General features: G+C 30.7%; 2 protein-coding genes across 9 annotated transcripts in view; both read left to right on the plus strand.

The window, feature by feature from the left end:
- Positions 1–888: 888 nt before the first annotated feature.
- LOC106103065 lies at positions 889–8,877 on the plus strand. 8 transcript variants are annotated; one of them, XM_013282726.1, is made up of 5 exons: positions 889–1,002; positions 1,871–2,045; positions 2,623–3,257; positions 3,981–4,145; positions 5,807–5,879. In XM_013282726.1, the coding sequence occupies exons 2-5, from the start codon at positions 1,889–1,891 to the stop codon at positions 5,840–5,842; spliced, it is 993 nt and encodes a 330-aa protein (XP_013138180.1). In that variant the 5' UTR covers positions 889–1,002; positions 1,871–1,888; the 3' UTR covers positions 5,843–5,879. The 8 variants fall into 8 exon arrangements, with proteins under 8 accessions (XP_013138180.1, XP_013138174.1, XP_013138173.1 ...); XM_013282721.1 differs by lacking the exon at positions 889–1,002 and adding an exon at positions 7,136–8,877 and having other exon boundaries at positions 1,956–2,045; positions 3,981–4,162; positions 5,807–6,540; XM_013282722.1 differs by lacking the exon at positions 889–1,002 and adding an exon at positions 7,136–8,877 and having other exon boundaries at positions 1,956–2,045; positions 5,807–6,540.
- Positions 8,878–13,648: 4,771 nt separating this feature from the next.
- Positions 13,649–17,515, plus strand: part of LOC106102999 (solute carrier family 2, facilitated glucose transporter member 1-like) — a 24,747-nt gene continuing 20,880 nt past the window's right edge. Inside the window, exon 1 of the mRNA XM_013282627.1 lies at positions 13,649–13,845. Within this exon, the coding sequence (XP_013138081.1) occupies positions 13,840–13,845 (6 nt within the window). The 5' untranslated portion in view covers positions 13,649–13,839. The remainder of the gene's footprint in view (positions 13,846–17,515) is intronic.

Consider the following 17,515-nt stretch of genomic DNA (forward strand, 5'->3'; position numbering starts at 1 on the left):
TCAAAGCCAATAAGCAAAATAAAGGCGAAAAAACAGCCTTTGTAAATGTCTGTATTTTTTTCATTATTGATTTTGATGACCGAATGAAAAACCAATGTTTTCTTATTTTTATAGTTTGTTTAAATTAGATTTAAGTTTAATTTATGACAGCACCTTAGATCTTTTAGATATGCGTAGTTTTGTAACTTGGGAAAAAAATTCCCACTATCATATCTTTTAGATTAATTACAACCACGCTTATTAAATTGATTGGACGTGGATTGATAACATTGTTTTCGCACGATCCCGATTCCGATTGTTAGATATTTCGACACAAATGACTTCCTTTAAAATATAGTCAGACCGCCATATTAGCAATATGATCTAATTTGGTTCTCTGTCGAATCATGTCGTTCCGGTTTTTCTCCATTAGAGAAACACCGAGCATAGTCCTCGCCATTGCCCGCTGTGCGAGAATTTAATAAATTGCTTTCTCAGTGATTGCTTTTAATAATTTAATCAACTTCCTTCAGTTATGTTGGGGGTTTTTTAGACAAAGACAATGATAACAAGGTGATTTTAAACGTGTCCAGATCATCGAAACTTATGATGGTAAATTTAACACAAACCGTAAAAATCGAATAAAAAATATATTTTAGTCTTTGATATGCCATTGCTCTGTTTAAATGGATAGGTTTTTGATTTGTAATGAAAACTTTTGATTTATTCTGACTAAGTTTCGACTGTTAATTTTACCGACATACAACTTTCTTTGATATATTATTTCGTATTAACACCACTGCTACCAACTGTTACTGTCATCGCTGAAATGGTGAAAATGAAATCGGTGCAGTAACTTTACAGCTTATCCATTTTTTGAAGATCAGTGTTGCTATTCCGTCTTTTTATCTATGGGCGGATAATTTTCATTTTCGTTGTTTTTTCAATATTTGTCATGAAAGATAACTTTTGATAAGAGATTAAAGGTGTACAAGTTTTAGCTAATATTCAAGCAAATTCATGGTAAGCAGTATAAGGGTATTCTTAACTGGTTAATACTAATATTATTAAAGTATATTTTACAAACACTACTGTATTTTCTCCTATTCTTGATATGTCATCAAGGAAATGTAGTTCCTTTGTGTTGAATTTTCATATATCAGTCCTTATCACTTTTGTATAATATTCTAAACATAACATTTTACATTTTAAAATGTATTTCAATCTTTGTACTTATAGAATACTACATTATGATTGTTTGTTCTGTCTATATCGAAATACTTCGTCGGTGCGATATTTAAAAAAGTTACTTATGCCTTCATTACTATGTTCTACATCAGTGACCTTTGGAGATCCATACACAAACAGCCATCCATGATTTTTTTAACTTTATATGCAATTTTTAAAACTTCAATCAAATGTAAGAAAATCAATTTACTCATTTCAAATTTCTAACTATATTTTTTATTTATTTACACTCCCGTAGGACGCACCGGGTTTTCGTCCTCCAGATAACTATTAGTCTTGGGTAGTACATGTACGATGTACTAAAAAGTAATGTTACTCGGCACTGTAATAACATATGTTTGACCATGCTTAAAATTTGATATATTCTATTCATGTATTGTGTTTTCACAAACCTGAAGTACTAAAGGTACTAAAAGTGTGTACTAGTACATTTTCCCAAATGTCCGATTAAGCCCAAGACTAATAACTATCATCCGTCATCTCAGTCACTCCCTTTTTGATCATGTCACCTTTTACGCAATACATCTCTTTTCGTCTACCTCTACCGGTGTACCACACTCATAACTAATGTCCTGTGATTCCTCTCTTATATCATGCCCCCTTTTACTCCTCATTTTCTCAACCACTTTTTATTTATTTACAGTTTTATTAAACAACTAAAATGGATGATATATCTAAATATTTGATACCCCTGGATGAGCTTGATATGTCTTTATTATTACTAGATAATGTTTGTTTAAAAACCGGACAGAAAATTATAAGAAAAACCAATTATATTGATAAGAGATATTCAGAAAGTGGCGTTGATAAGGATACAGGTAATATTTATGAATTACTAGCTTTCACCCGCGACTGCGTCCGCGCGGAATTAAAAAAAAAAGTGAGTAGCCTATGTTCTTCTAGACTATCCTCTTCATCTATGTCAAATTTTATCGAGATTCCTTCAGCCGTTTAGGCTACAAACTCTAACAAACATCCATCCATCTAAACTTTCGCATTTATAATATTAGTAAGACTAGCTGTTCCCGTGTGACTTCCGCATGAAATTATTTTATTTTATTGTTTACATCTGTCAAATTACAATTACAAATGTCAAAATGACATGTGGTGACAAACCTTAGCAATATTTCTGTCTTAATGTTGGCAGCAATTTATGATCTCTTTCCCACATTAGGGTTTTTATCCAAAATATTTACCCCCTAAGTTTAATGGTGTTAAAATATATAGCCTAAAGTGTGATGCAAGTGTTGAGTTTTTTATTGAAAAAAAGAATTATTCAAAAATATTTAATTGCTGACATGTTAGGCAACAAAGAAGTGTGTGTTTACTCTTTATATGATTTCAAATACAAAACAGATCTTTATATATGTTTCCGATAGGTATAATATATTTCAGATATGTTTGCTGATGTAGGATTAACAAAAAGATGTTCCATATGTGAAATAGAAGTACCCAAAGAATATATGAAAAATCACATAGAAAGTGACAAGCATAAGATGTATTTGAATATCACAAACACAGCTATAAATAGATGTAAAAAACAAATCAAAGTAATTAATTTTAATCCATACAAATATGAGGAATCTTCATTTTTTTGTGAAACATGCGTTACAGTTATATCTATTGGTGATAAATCTGAACATTTAAAAACGGAATCTCATCAAAATGCCGTTAAAAAAGATTTAAAAATGAAAAAACTGATTGATTTTTATAATAATATCTCTGATGAAAATCCGGTATTTCAAAATCATGAAATAAATGAAACAAAGAGTAAAGAAGAAATAAACACAATTGTACCTAAAACATTTGATAATATAATAGCAATAAAAGGAGAGCATTTAGTTATAAAAATAGATAATTATCTAATAAAAATGTTAACAGACAGTTACAATGGAATCATGTTAACGGCAAAACACAGATATAAATGTATATTCTGCAACGACACATTTAAAAAGAAAACGAAACATATTAATTTACAGAAACATGTAAAGAAAATAACTCCAATACAAGATATTAATTGTATAAGAAATGTGAGTTTGTTATTCATTTAATACTAGCTGTTCCCGTGCGGCTTCATCCGCATGAAATTATGAAAATTTTATTTTATTGTTGACATCTGTCAAATTATCAATAGCAAATGTCAAAATGACATGACAAGACAAACCTTAGCAATATTTCTTTCTTGATGGTGGCAGCAACTTATGATCTCTTTCCCACATTAGGGTTTTTATCCAAAATATTTACCCCCTAAGTTTAATAGTGTGAAAATATATCGCCTAAAGTGTAGGGCTTTTTATTAAAAAAAGAGTTATTCAAAAATATGCTGTAATTGTGACATCTTGGGCAACAAAGAAGCGCCGGCGTCCAAAAACACGCTGTTTATTAATAGTTCCTAAACATTAGTAATAATAAAATATAGTCTATGTTACTCACAGATAAATTGCCTTTTTAATGGTGCAAGAATTTTTAAAATCGTCCCAGTAGTTTTGGAGTTACTTCAATAAATACAAATTTTTTAAATTTGGGTTTTATCACCATACATTTGTCTTATGTTAAAATATATCGGTTTTAAATTGGATTGTGGAATTAAATACACAGATCTATGGAAAACTTCGTTTTTATTTCTAAAAACATGTCGCAGGAAGTGTTGGAAAAATTTTAAAAAAAATTTAATGACTGAGTTGAAAAAGTTTTTTCTAAGTTTTTAAAAATGGTTTTATTATAGTTAGTTATATTAATCGAATATATTGCAGTTGGAAACGGCTAAAAAGCATTGCATTTTATGCAATAAATTACTAGACAATTATAATCATATTGAAGATACAGAACATAAAGACAGATTAAAAAATGCAATTCTAACAGATTATGAAAACGTAGAACATGAAACGGAAGTAATCAAGACAGAAGAAATAAAAGATGTTAGGAACAGAAAGAAGTATAAATGAATTTGAAAATTGATGTTTTATGAATTACTTTACCTTTGGCCGAACTATCGCACAACTGTTTAGTCTTTGATTCTTATAGTGTGTCTAAATAAGATAGATTAGTTTGACAATTTAGTAGGGATGGGTTGTGTAAAATCAGTCATCAATCTTATCGATTTTCGATTTTTATTCTTAAAGTTGGAATCGATAGATTTATAATTATAACTTATGAAATAAAAAACACTGTTTTCTCAAATTAATAATGACCATAACAAAAAATGAGAGTAAATAAATGTTTATTACTACTACAACCGTACGTAATCGAATTGGACTTCGCTATTATTTCTGTCATCGCTAAATTCTCTACACTATAATCAATACTAGAATTGTCCTCTAAATTAGTTAATAAGAAAATAATAATTTCAGTTGAGTTCGATAATTATTTAAACCGAATATCGATAGTTCATAATTGTTCGCTGCGTGTTTCACTACCATACCTGTCTATTAAGTACGTCAGCTTTCATACAAATTGAATTCGATACTTCATGCGTCATTTATCAAACTAATCTTATTTAGACAAACTATAGCTTATATGGCACACTACTCCATTTTTAGTTGTGCTGAACAGTTGAAGGTTGAGAAACAATCGACAGTTGTGCGATAATTTTGTCAAAGGTGTACGCACGCTTTAATTTTGATTATTAAAAAGCGTATTTTCGTTTATTTCTTGATTTAAGATATGTTTTACTATTTTTTTTAGCATCTTGATCTAATCTTTGTATTTTATTTGATTGATTTTGTGTTAGAATTGAAGACAGGCGTGAAATGGAAGCAATTCCGTGTTTCGTCTGATGAGTGTGGTGCCGGAGGCCTAATTTAAGTCCCTTTCCTTTTACCACCCTTTTCTTATAAGAGGATGGGAACGGGAATTGGATTTAACGGTAGAGGAGATGCATAGGAAGGGGATATATCCTCTTTATGTGCATCTCCTCCGTCTGATAAGGGTAGGCAACGCATCTGCAATAGGCAATATGCATATGACGCCAAATTGCACCAAACTTTTTTTAAGTATACTTTATTACGATAAAAGCATTCATGCAAAGATTTTTTTTTAATATAATGTGATTTAGTGGCAAAATTTAATCATTAAAAAGTGTCTTTTTTCAAATTCCCTCGCTAAGTTCTAAAACGCACGTATGTTATGAATGGAATAGACGATTGACGTCAATTGTCTCATGACAACTCCGGTCGCGTTTTAGTCGCTCGAAAGTGGTCGTAATTTTATTTTATTATTTTTAGCTCAATGGTTGAATGTTTTCGCGTCAATTTTTTTTGTGGTTATTTTATAACAAGTAGAATCGTTTAAAAAAAGAAAAAAAATACATGCATATTCCCTATTGCGGATGTCTACGGGCAGCGGTCGGTTTGCCATTTTGGCGGATTCAGGTGGCCGCTTGCGAGTTTGCCACCTTATGTTATAAAAAAAAAAATGTCTCAATTTTTTGTGTTTTTTGATTAGCATTTGTAGATGCATGTAAAATATCCATTTCTGTTACATTTGCATCATCTTTTTCTTATAGAATTTAAAAATTAAACTTTCCTTTGATTTTTGCCCACATATTTTTTCTATATTAATTTAATATGTTCTCTTACAGATTCATCAAGCGATATCGATGTTAATATCAAATTAATTTGCCATATTTGTAATATAAAAGTACCTAAAATATTCATGAAAAATCATATAAACAGTCCTAAACATAAGATATATTTGAAAATAGCAAATACAGCAATGTCAAGAATTAATAAAAATACGAATCAAAACATTTTAATATCTAAATGTAAAAGTTCTTTACATTTTTGTGATGTCTGTGTTGTTGCTGTTGAGAATAAAATGGATCATATTTCATCAGATTATCATAGGATTGCTGTTAAAAAGGAGAAAATGTTCAAAAGTCTTGTAGAAATGTATGCTAACGATTGTGATATACATTCTGATGAATCAGAAAGTTGTGACAAAGAAAATGTTTCTACAGCTTCAGATGAAAGCTCAGATGAAGAAATATCAAATGAATTTAAAGAAATAGACGATAATACAAAAGAAGTATTAAGTAAAGAACGAGAAACTGATAATCAAGTTAAAATATTCAATGCTAGAACGAAGAGTCATGTTTTAAAATCTCTTGATGGAAAGTATTATATAATCGAAACCAAAGATGGTGTCCAAATAAAAGTGGAACGTGATAATTATCATGGTTTCAAAAAGATTGGCAAACGGAAATACGCGTGTCAATTATGCTCTAGTTTCTGTCAAAGGAAAGGTAATCACATATTAACGGAGAAGCATTTGAAGAACATTTCGAATGTGATAGGATATCATTGCATCAGAGAAGTAAGTAACGAGTTACCTTACTAAACTTTTTATTTTATAAAAATACTAGCTTATATACGACTTTATCCGCATAAAATTATAAAAAAATCATTTTATACACATTTGTCAAATTATCAATAGCAAATGTCAAAATGACATGACATGACAATCTTGCTTCTTTGATGTTGGCAGCAACTTATGGTCTCTTTCCCACATTAGGGTTTTTATCCAAAATATTTACCGCCTAAGTTTAATGGCGAGAAAATATATAGCCTAAAGCGTGACGTAAGTGTAGGGCTTTTTATTAAAAGAAGAATTATTTAAAAATGGCAACAAAGAAGTGTGTGTTTACGCTTTATTATAATAGTATAGATAATATGGGTAGCTTGGCAATGGGTTTATAATGGGTAACATGTTAATGAGTGTCGCTAACGCAAGGAATATTACTAATATTATATATGTGAAAGTTTAGATGGATGTTAAAAATGAAATGATTTTTGCAATCCGCCCAGTAATTTACGTTATACATACAAAAATACAAATCTTTTCTTTATAATATTAGTATAAATGGGTAGTATTTTTTTTTACTCAATAACTGTATTTTTTTCTACAACAGGTGGATACATCAACTACACATTGTATAATATGTAATGAATTAATTGAGAGCTACCTACTACATACAATGTGCAACGAAAAACATATAGAATTATTAAAAAACTCACTCATTCACACAGATGATCCAGATGTAAATGGAATTAAATCAAAAATCAGTATAAACAACACTATTCACGAAAAAGAACCCAACAAATCTGACGGTAGTCATAAAACTGTTGATGTGGGTAGTCTGAAATTACAAGCGAATGAAGTGAAAGTCAAACTACCGTCTCAAAATCCAGTAGAACATTTATTAGAGAATGCTAATACAAATTTGTCACAATTAAATAAAACAAACGAGATTATTGAATCAAAAGAACAAAAAAATATAATTCCAATAAACGTATCAACCAAACAAAATTCAGAATTAATATCGGAAACGTCTTTACATCCAGATTTGTACATGATAAAAACAACAAATCAAGAGAAATCTTGCTATTTCTGTGATGTACCAATACCTAATACAACAAGAAATATAAACGAACATCTAGACGGTTCCAAACATAAACAGACGGTTAAAGAAATATTAAACATTAATGGTTTATTAGTTAAAAATGGATCTACTTATTGCAAATATTGTCATAATAACATGGTAAAGGAATACCAATATTATCATATTCAACTAGAAAGTCACAAAGCAAATATAATCGCAGTTAAAAAAATAAACGTAAAAGAATCTAATATAGATAAAATAAATACATCAAAAGATATTGAAATTAAAACTAAAGAAGATTCTATTCAAGAAATAAATAATGGTACAACTGAAATAGATATCCCATCAGTAATGGAAAAAACACCGAAAGGTAATGAAATATCATGCAAAATATGCAATGTAATAGTTCCGTTAAGAACTTCTAATATTCAAGACCATTTAGAAGGGAACAAACATATGAAAAATCTAATGGAATTGTTAGATAACAATAAAATAATAATCAAAGAAACACGTAATTTTTGCGAATTATGCTCCTTTTATATACAAGATAATATGAATTACGAGCATATAATATCATACTTTCATATGAGGAAATTAGAAATTCATGAAAATAATAATAAAAATGATGCGAAATCCAAAAGATTGAAAACCGTATTTACTTACATACTAAATATATTAGAGAGTGGAAACCTTTTATGTACAGTATGCAACGTTATTATACCAAATAAAGAGTCAAATATAACAGAACATATAAACGGAAAGAAACACATATCAAAAGAAACGGATGTATTTAAAAAAAATAAATTAATAATCAACGATATGAATTCATATTGCGATATATGCTCTTTATATATTTTAAAAGGTTCAGAACATGATCATATAAAAACTAAACTACACGAAGACAATATGAATAGAAAATCTGATAAAACAGACAATATTGATCAAATACCGCAATCTAATAATTCCACTGAATATATAGGGATAGTACAAAGTACACCGCATGTAGTACGGTGTACTTTATGTAATGTAGATGTACCAGACAGTGTACATACATTAAATATGCATGTACAAGGTACAAAGCATAAATCTAATTTTAAAACATTATTCCCGAATCAATAAATATAGAGCCTTACAAATAAACACGGTATAAAACTTCGGAATAAACTGAGTATAAACAAATAGTACAGTAGAAAGTCGATAAGTTAAAGTCCAAGGGAAACACAAAATATTTTAAGTTATAGAGGTTTTAAGTTATCAAGGGTCTATGTTGTAGAGGTTTTGGTCTCTGATGGGAAGGGAACATATTATTTGAAGTTATAGAGGTTTGAGTTATCGAGGTTTTAATGTACTAAGTTTTTATACCGCGTTTATTTGTAAGGCTATTATGCTATCAAAATTAAAGAAACGATTTAAAAACAAGACATCTTAGGATAAAAACTTAGTGTAATCAATTGACATGAGAACTGGAGTCTAAATTAAACGTCGAATTGCATTAATGGCGGCCATATTGTTTTTTTTTAATTCATAACGTAGAGCATCCTGTAGTCTTGGGCTTAATCGGACATCTGCAAGTGCGCACCGTACTAGTACAATTGGGAAAACGTACTAGTACACTTTTAGTACCTTTAGTACTTTAGATTTGTGAGAACACAATACATGAATAGAATATAACGAGGGTTATATATTCACATCAAATTTTAAGCATGTTCAATAATGTTATTAGCGAAAATAAATTTAAGTTATAAATAATTTTATCCACTTTTGATTCTTATTATCGACGGTAGATACTTCAATCTGGCAAATATACAATCAAATCAAACAATGAAGAAGCGAACACTGATATCGTGTAGTGTACTAAAAGTGCCAAATGTCAGATTAACAGAAGCCGTTCGGTAACGTTACTTTTAGTACAGTGCCGAGTAATATTACTTTTTGACCGACTTCCCAAAAGAAGGAGGTACTCAATTCGTCGATATATATATATTTTTTTTGTGTGTTACGGCATAACTCCGCCGCTAGTGGACCGATTTTGATAATTCTTTTTTTATCCGAAAGGTAATGCTTGCAGGTGGGTCCCATTTCTTTGATTTATTTTTAGTACATGGTACGTGTACCAAGACTAGCAAGCATTTATAGCTAAACGTGGACCCAATACAGTCAGCATTGCAACACTTTTAGATTCCTTCTTAATTAGTTTATTTTTTTTAATATATTCTGATAGCGCGAAGTGATGTAAAAAATGTGTAGATAATTTTTAATATAATGTGATAGTTTAGATGTATGTTTATATCTTACTAATATTATAAATGCGAAAGTTTAGATGGATAGATGGATGTTTGTTAGCGTTTGTAGCCTAAACGGCTGAACGGATCTCCATGAAATTTGGCACAGGTTTAGAGCACAGTCTGGAAGAACACATAGGCTACTTTTTATCCCGGGATAAGTTACGGCTCCAGTGGGATTCATTGTTTTAGTTTTTTAATGTTTACTCGATCATTCTGCAGTGGTTCAACATATCTTATTGAAATTTGGCACAGATGTAAAGCAAAGTCTGGAGTATACATGGGATAAGCTTTATCCCCGATCAATAAAGATATTCCTATTCTTATTCTATTCTATGTTTACTGAACAGATCTCGGTGATTGTCAATGTAGAAGAAAGTCTGGAACACAGAATACTTTTTTAATTTGAGGGCGTAGTCGCGGGCGAAAGCTAGTATATAGTTATGTGACGACAGTTTTTGACTTACAAGTTTGTGATGTTAAGCGTAAATTGTAGTTTGTTTATTGTTAAGGTGTACTTGTAATTATAAAAAATAAATTAAAATACGGTTTTCTGTTTTATTTTTCCATCCTTTTATATGTCAGGACAGAAGTAAAAATAAAATTTCGACGAGAGTGAATTAAATTTTTTACCGGTACTTTCTCTGAAAGGTAACGACTTTTAAACAATATAACTGTTACTAGCGTTATTAATTTAACACTGCATTAGAGATCTCGTCAGGAATGCACGAGATCCCAATCGTTCTCATGACATTGACAGCTGTCAGCTAGGGATGTGACGTATATGCGGACAATCTAGTGTTGCATCAATTCTAAAGCATGCTACCAATTTTCTTCTTAACACAACATATCAGTTGGCAAATTTAGTGCCACCTCGTGTTGTATTGACATGTACTAAAACATTTTACAAAAAAGATAAGAACCATAATTATCAGATGGAATTGAAAACGATTTACGATTTGCAGGTTATGTTTAGTCAAATTACAAAAATAAAAAGACTAAATTCATATCTCGACGGCAACATGTAATAAGGGATAAGGGTAGGCAACGCATCCGCAATTGCGGATGTCTATGGGCAGCGGTCGCTTTGCCACTTTGGCGATTTCAGGTGGCCGCTTGCTCGCTTGCCACCTTATGTTATAAAAAAAAAACATGTAAAATGTTATGAGTTTATAATTATCGTAAAGAATGTTATTAATGGATTTATTAAAGAATATAATTAGAATAATCGTAAAGATATAGTTTATTTAAATAAATTTGATTAGTTTGATAACGCATATGACGAATTAAATTTGTTTAAAGTCAAATGCCGTACTTAATAGACAGGTATCGTAGTGATGGGAGTGGAAGAATACTTCCTGTGTGCCCACACCCCGGTGCCCGGTGAAAAGATGGAGACACTGGGGTTTTAGTTGGTATGCTCCCGCTTATCGGGAGTGAGTCCAACATAACCTCCGCGCCTTTCCCCTCTTAGGGCGCGGGGGTATGCGTAAAGCATTACCCCACTATAAAAAAAAGGTATCGTGGTGATGAAACACGCAGCGAACAATTATGAACTATCGATATTCGGTTTAAATAATTATCAAACTCAACTAAAATTATTATTTTCTTATTAAATAATTTAGAGGACAATTATATTAATTATAGTGTAGAGAATTTAGCGATGACAGAAATAATAGCGAAATCCAATTCGATTACGTACGGCTGTAGTAGTAATAAACATTTAATTACTCTCATTATTTGTAACGGTTCTTATTAATTTGAGAAAACAGTGTTTTTTATTTTAATCCGTGACCTTTAACCATGAATGTATCGATTCCAACTTCTATGAGAGTAAAAATCGAAAAGATTCATATCTGATTTTACACAACCCATCCCTACTAAATTGTCAAACTAATCAACCTTATTTAGACAAACTATAAACAGTTTTATAAAGTATCGATTTCACAGAAGAAATCTCTCACCGGGCCAGATATCGATGTCAAGCTATATTCAAATATGAACGCAATCACTTTTATCATAATAAAAACATGTTTCATGTGAAAATTGCAATGCAAACGCATAATAATTAAGACATAAAACTTTGCAAAGGTTATAAAACTGTTTACCTTTGGAGAACAAATGAATTTCAATAAACCAAAATTAAAAGAGCTGTGGTTGTCGAATCAATTGTAATAAAATCTTAAACGTGTGAAGGCTCTCGTTATATTGGTCGATTTCTCGAACGTCATCCGACAAGCCCCCACACACCTCTTTGCGAACCAAGCGAATAAAGCGCTGGTGGTTTTGTAAATAAAGAAAATAATTATTCTAACTTTAAAATAAACTAGCTGTTTCGTCGCGACTTCATCCGCAAAGAATTATGAAAATTTTATTTTATTGTTTACATTTGTCAAATTGTCAATTGCAAATGTCAAAATCTTGCTTCCCTGATGGTCTCTTTCCCACCTTAAGATTTTAATCCAAAATATTTACCCCCTAAGTTTAATGTCCTGAAGCCTAAAGCGTGAGGTAAGTGTAGGGCTTTTTATTAAAAAAAGAATAATACAAAAATATGCTGTGATTGCTGACATCTTAGGCAACAAAGAAGTGTGTGTTTACGCTTTATTATAATAGTATAGATAGTTTAGCAGTATAGGCGAACTCTAACAAATATCCATCCATGTAAACTCTCGTATCTATATTAGTAAGATGGGCGTTCCAAATCAGCATGCAATACATTTCGTTAAATAATAAAAAAGTTTTTTTTCACATTGAATACTAAAGGAACCATCATTATTATTCGTTTGTACGTTGGTAGAATATTACAGACTAGCTGTTGCTCGCGACTTTAAAGATTATTTTGAAATAGGCCCAGTAGTTTTTAAGTTATTTAAATACATACAAAATTGCAAATTTTTATTCTTTATAATATGTGTAGATTCTTTTCTAATAAATAAGCTTTGTTTTAGCGAAAGAATCTTTTAAATCGGTTCAGTGGTTTTTAAATTAATCCGAAAAAACAATTTCTCTCATTAGGAAAAGATTTTTTTATCGAAAGCGCTGTCCGCTGCATGCTACGTTGGTCAGACGAGTCTAGTCGACCGGTTTCAGTGACGTCATCGCCGGACGCATTCTCTTCGCTCCGCGGCGCGTCACGATAGTGTTGCAAGTTTAATGAATTTGCAGTAATCTTGGAACATTTTTTAAAACAAAATGTTTTTGAATATGTTTTTCCAAAATGTTATAAAAGTAAAGTAACAATGTTATAATTATTTCCGTAATAGTTGTAATTTGATTTTAGTTTGTAAACAATTAAACTAAAATATTAATCATTTTGTGTTGCTCACGACTTCGTCCGCGTGGAATTAAAAATAGTAAATTGGTAAAATTGTTGTAAAAATTGTTTTAATTTGATTTTAGTTTGTTAACAAATACTATAATAAATATTAGACATTTGCTGTTGCTTGCGACTTCATTCGTGTGGAATTAAAAAAATAGTAAAAATGGTGGAAGAATTTTTGAAACTGATAAGTAGTTTTTGAGTCATTTCAAAACGAGCAAATATACAAAGTTTATCCTAATCCTATTATTTAGGTAGAGATTTACATATTTTTGGTGAATTGCAAAACTTTTTTATAATAGGGTCATAAAAATATTTAGTTACCATTTTCTTCTAACTTATTTTATCTCTGTCTTGATTATTTAAACAGTTTTTTGTAGATGGAATATTAAAAAAATGGGAAATAAAAATCGCATGTAGTAACACACGGTATGGCGCGTCACTTCGTCAAATTTCGAACTACGGAACGCGCGTAGTAAAACGCGAACAAGACGTCGCTTATACTCGAAGTTTTAAATTATGGGAAAGTGAATTAATTGTTTTTCTCATTGTTTTAGTGAGAATATTATTGTTTGAGTTTAAGAGATTTTTTTTTAAATAGTGTATTGTTTGATTTGGACTTTATCGAAATGGCGGTGAGTATATTTATTCAGTTTGTTATTCTACATTAATATTAATTCATGTGTGGCTTTACGACCTTTGCCTTTTCGATATTTTTATATTTTTTTTTGCCCGCCCTTTTAAACGTCAATCATTTTTTAATTTTGTAAAATATAATAAAATATAAATCAAATTTCGATAAAATTGAACAATTTTCTGTTATTCGATTGATAAATTTTGGTCAGCATCCTGTGAACAAAGCGTCGCTTTGGGAACAAGTTGGTCGAATCGAGGTCATCCTGTTTTTTTAACTATCGTCCAAACAATATCCTCCATTTTGTTTTTTATTACATTTCCGTTATATTAATGTTGAATAATTTAAACTTTTTCGTTTCGTTTACATCGCTTTAATGTCTAGAAAAATTATGGAATGACGTAGTATTTGCTATAAAAACTAGTTTCTAGAATGTAACAGTTTCTCAATGGCTTTATAACGGTTTTTTTTAATAATGGAATTAAAACCATAACCTTAAGATGTTTTTAGATCGCTATTCTATAGATCGGTTACCATTTTACTTGATATTGTAACTGTAAAACGGAAATGAAAGGATTAAGCTAGGTTTCGGATTGAAAAGTCATTTTATAAATCGAATTAGACTCTTATAAGAGAGTAATATTCTTTCGCGTAAGTTACATGAATATGGGATTTTGTAAGTAAATAAGTTGTAACCTATATCTAAAACTACTGAACCGATTTTAATATAAAGATGTCATTTGATTCGTATTATCTTTATAGTCATATATCGATACAAAACATTTACAGTGGACGTGAATTTCAATTATAATTTAAAATAAACATTTAAAAAACGAACGAACGATTTCAAATCTCACTCGAAATAATACTTTTTCTTTTTTAAATAATTTTTTGCCGTATTTTTTTATTACGGTTATCGCGTCGAGTGTAAGTCGAGAGAGTCGGTGGCTTAGTGGTTGGCTTGACTTGTAATCTACAGGTCTTGGGTTCGATCTCGCTGTACCTGTGATTTTCCATTTTTCGAATTTTCATCTATACTATTATAATTAAGCGTAAACACACACTTCTTTGTTGCCTAAGATGGTTAATTACATATTTTTGAATATTTTTTTAATAAAAAGCCCAACACTTACGCCATGCTTTAGGCTATATATTATCATGCCATTAAACTTAGGTGGTAAATATTACGGATAAAACTAATGTGGGAAAGAGACCATAAGTTGCTGCCAACATCAAGAAAGAAAGATTGCTAAGGTTTGTCTTGTCATGTCATTTTGACACTTGCTATGATAACTTGACAAATATAAACACTAAAATAAAATTATAATAATTACTTGCGGATAAAGACGCACCAGAACAGCTAGTATATACATAATTTCCCCGACGTTCTTACGGTGAAGGAAAACATCGTGATGCACATATCGGCGAAGAAATTCAAAGACATGTGTGAAGTCAAGCCGCAGTGCAGGTTGACTATGACCTAGTCACTCTAACTTAGGGTAGGCTCCCACTCAGTGGGGACGTATATGATGATGAGGTTAGCTGGAATTGGGAGTTATCTTAAAACGAGGCGCACATATTTGCGTAGTTTTGTCATCAGTCGTTAGAAAAAAGATCGTAATATAATAAAATACTTTGTAAGTTCAATTGTAACAGATGTTATTTAAATATAATTACCATATGGTAACAATATGAGAATTTAATGTATGCACATATTTAATAAAGTTCGCACGACTATCTTATTTACAAAGCTTAAAATAGCATGTCCACATCCGTTCACGTTCTGTCTACCCCATGTACAACACTAGCTGTAGCTCGCGACTTCGACGTGAGAAACTAAAAAAATAATCTATACTATCTTTACTCATGTTTTAAGGATATATTATTTTTGTATGTATTGAAATAACTCAAACATTGAACCGATTTCAAAGTCTTTCACTATTTAAAAGCTACGTTATCCGTGAGTAACATAGGCTGGTTTTTATTATTTTTTTTAATTCACGTGGGCGATTTCAATGTAGGAGCTAGTAAAAAATAGCCTATGTTACTATAGTATGTCTAAATAAGATACTTTAGTTTGATAAATGGCGCATATGAAGTATTGAATTCAATTTGTATGAATAAATGCCGTACATAATAGACAGGTATCGTAGTGACGAAACACGCAGCGAGCAATTTTGAACTATCGATATTCGGTTTAAATAATTATCGAACTCAACTAAAATTATTATTTTCTTATTAACTAATTTAGAGGACAATTCTAGTATTGATTATAGTGTAGAGAATTTAGCGATGACAGAAATAATAGCGAAATCCAATTCGATTACGTACGGCTGTAGTAGTAATAAACATTTATTTACTCTCATTATTTGTTATGGTCATTATTAATTTGAGAAAACAGTGTCTTTTTTTTTATTCATAAGTTATAAATATGTATCGATTCCAACTTCTATAAAAATAAAAATCGAAAATCGATAAGATTCATGACTGATTACACAACCCATCCCTACTAAATTGTCAAACTAATCAAGCTTATTTAGACAAACTAAAAATTCATTTATTTCTAGTTGGAGTTTTCGCCGCTATGGCGGGAATCAAATAAGCACGAAATACTACGGCTATAACCTATTTAATAGATTTTAGAGGTTATCTTTTAGTAAATTATATTTTTATTACGTTGGTAACAGAAATTAAACAAACGAATAATATTTTAGTATGTGATAAGTTAATTTATATTTTATTTTATTAGTCACGCCTATATTTATTGAAGGACAATGTGTATCTATACTATCTATACTATTATAATAAAGCGTAAACACACACTTCTTTGTTGCCTAAGATGTCAGCAATTACACCATATTTTTAAATAATTCTTTCTTTAATAAAAAGCCCTACACTTACGTCACGCTTTACGCTATATATTTTCACGACATTAAACTTAGGTGGTAAATACTTTGTATAAAAACCCTAAAATGGGAAAGAGACCATAAGTTGCTGCCAACATTAAGGAAGCAAGGTTGTCATAGTCATGTCATTTTGACATTTGTAATTGATAATTTGACAGATGTAAACAATAAAATGCTAAATTCATGCGGATGAAGTCGCACGGGAACAGCTATTCCTAGTTCCCTACATTTACATGCTTTAGGATATACTAGCTTTCGCCCGCGACTCTGTCCGCGTGGTATTGAAAAACGTACGAACTATTTAAATAACAAAAAGCTACGTATCCCGGGAACCGGACATTTCTCGGGAATGAACCTCATCCCATGTGTACTCCAGGCTTTGTTTTATATCTGTACCAAATTTTAAAAGGATATGTTGAACCGTTGCAGAATGATCGAGTAAACATTAAAAAACTAAATTAATTATTCCCACAGGAACCGTAACTATTCCCGGGATAAAAAGTAGCCTATGTGTTCTTCCAGACTATGCACTAAACCTTTGCCAAATTTCATGGAGATCCGTTCAGCCGTTTAGACTACAAACACTAACAAACATCCATCCATCCATCTAAACTTTCGCATTTATAATATTAGTAAGATGTATATTTACGGTTTCTTAGGGGGTAAATGAATTGGAAAAAAACAAAACCGACTTCCAAACAAAATACACGAAAAACAAAACAAAATGCACTAAAAACAAAACAAAATACACCAAAAACAAAATAT

This window comes from Papilio polytes, unplaced genomic scaffold, assembly GCF_000836215.1.
Source record: "Papilio polytes unplaced genomic scaffold, Ppol_1.0 DF823879.1, whole genome shotgun sequence".
Taxonomy (NCBI): domain Eukaryota; kingdom Metazoa; phylum Arthropoda; class Insecta; order Lepidoptera; family Papilionidae; genus Papilio; species Papilio polytes.